Here is a 1,738-nt window from a genome sequence, read left to right as displayed (position 1 = left end):
AGCAATGGGTGGAAAGTGATTACGTCGACCCCAGTACATGACTGGTAATTTATTTTATCAACCCCCCTCCCCGCCCCCCCCCCCAAAAAAGGATGGAAGGCAAAATTGGCCTCGGAGGATATTTGACCGTAAAACGTAAAAGTGGCAAGAAATACCACAAAGTATTTTTTCCCAACGCTCTAAAGATTCTTTCAATAATAATATTAATAATAATAATAATAATAATAATAATAATAATAATAATAATAAAGTGGTGTACAATATTAGTAAAAATTATCATGACACTTTCCGGCAAGATCTAATTATAGCAAAACACTAAAGCTAAATATTAGCAATAATAATTATTATTATTACTATAATCATAAACATCATCATGACAATAACAAACAAACATATACCTCGTTGACTTCCTGGATCTCTTTGTGTAGCTGTATTGATGTGGAATATAAAATAACAACATATAAAGTGGACGTCGATATAAATCATATGTTCTCAAATTGGGCGCTACCGCCCCCCTCGTTGAGACGGTCCAAGTGAGCGCTGATGAATAAGGGGGTGATGGGGAAGAGAAAAAGGAGGCGTTGGGAGGAAGGTAGTGAATTGGGGGACACTATGAATTTATTATAATATTATTATAGTATTGTATACAAATTATATCATATTATATTAAATATCAAATGATTCATAGTATATATAAATTAGCAAAATATCAAATATTTATTTATTCATAAAAATAAGGGTGAGTGCGCTGAGGGGATTATGTGGCCATGAGGAGAGCGGTAGCCCAAAAAGTTTGAGAACCTCTGATATAAACAAACACACACACATGTATATATATATATATATATATATATATATATATATATACACTCACACACACGCACACAGATATATATATAGATACATACATACATACGTACATACATGCATACATACATATAGACAAATCGAAAATAACAACAAAAGCAACAAAAAAGTCAAAATAACGTACGCAGCGAATGTATTAATTTGACGCTCAGTTGTTCAAGATGGAAAAAAAAAGAAGAGATGTGACGTTTCGAGCATCGCTCTTCATCAGAAAGAGGAACGAAAAAATAGTGCAGAGAGAAGGAGAAGAATAGTTGCAGAAAAGCACGTGTGTGGTTACATGGCTATATAAACGATAAAGATATTGATTAAAAAAGAATTCATTTAGTGTAAATATGTCAGTGAGTACACTAATTATCAACAACAACGTTTGTTTTCACAGGAAATATTTTTAAAATGTAGGAATAAAATTTTATGTTCTCTATCTAATGTGTTCATTATTTTACATATTTTTTTTTTAATCGTTTTCAAAATTCTTCTGATGCAACACTTCTAAATGAATCAATATTCTTGGACCAATGGAAAATTGTTAGTAATTTCTTCAAAATGTAGCGAATGTATGCAATTATGTTGATGTTATATTATTCCGTTTTTACACAACCACCCGACCAAGGCCGATTACTCTTGATCATATACACTTGGAACACAAACACGTACACGTGCGAGCGCGCACACATACACACATACACGTATACATACATATACATACACAGACATACACAGGCATACATGCAAATACAAACATATGTATGTACACATCTAATATACAGGCGTGGCTGTGTGGTAAGTAGCTTGCTTACCAGCCACATGGTTCTGGGTTCAGTCCCACTGCATGGCACCCTGGGCAAGTGTCTTGTACTATAGCCTCGGG

At 33.7% G+C, this 1,738-nt stretch overlaps 1 protein-coding gene across 1 annotated transcript in view; it reads right to left on the bottom strand.

Moving 5' to 3' along the window:
- Positions 1-475, bottom strand: part of LOC149131240 (cGMP-dependent protein kinase, isozyme 1-like) — a 43,777-nt gene extending 43,302 nt beyond the window's left edge. Inside the window, exon 1 of the mRNA XM_089341554.1 lies at positions 399-475. Within this exon, the coding sequence (XP_089197680.1) occupies positions 399-460 (62 nt within the window). The 5' untranslated portion in view covers positions 461-475. The remainder of the gene's footprint in view (positions 1-398) is intronic.
- Between the last annotated feature and the right edge of the window lie 1,263 nt (positions 476-1,738).

Source organism: Octopus bimaculoides, chromosome 24 (genome assembly GCF_046866305.1).
Source record: "Octopus bimaculoides isolate indiv1 chromosome 24, ASM4686630v1, whole genome shotgun sequence".
In the NCBI taxonomy this organism is placed as follows: Eukaryota; Metazoa; Mollusca; class Cephalopoda; order Octopoda; family Octopodidae; genus Octopus; species Octopus bimaculoides.
Note: the sequence above shows the minus strand (reverse complement) of the source record. Positions and strands in the feature narration are given on the sequence as shown.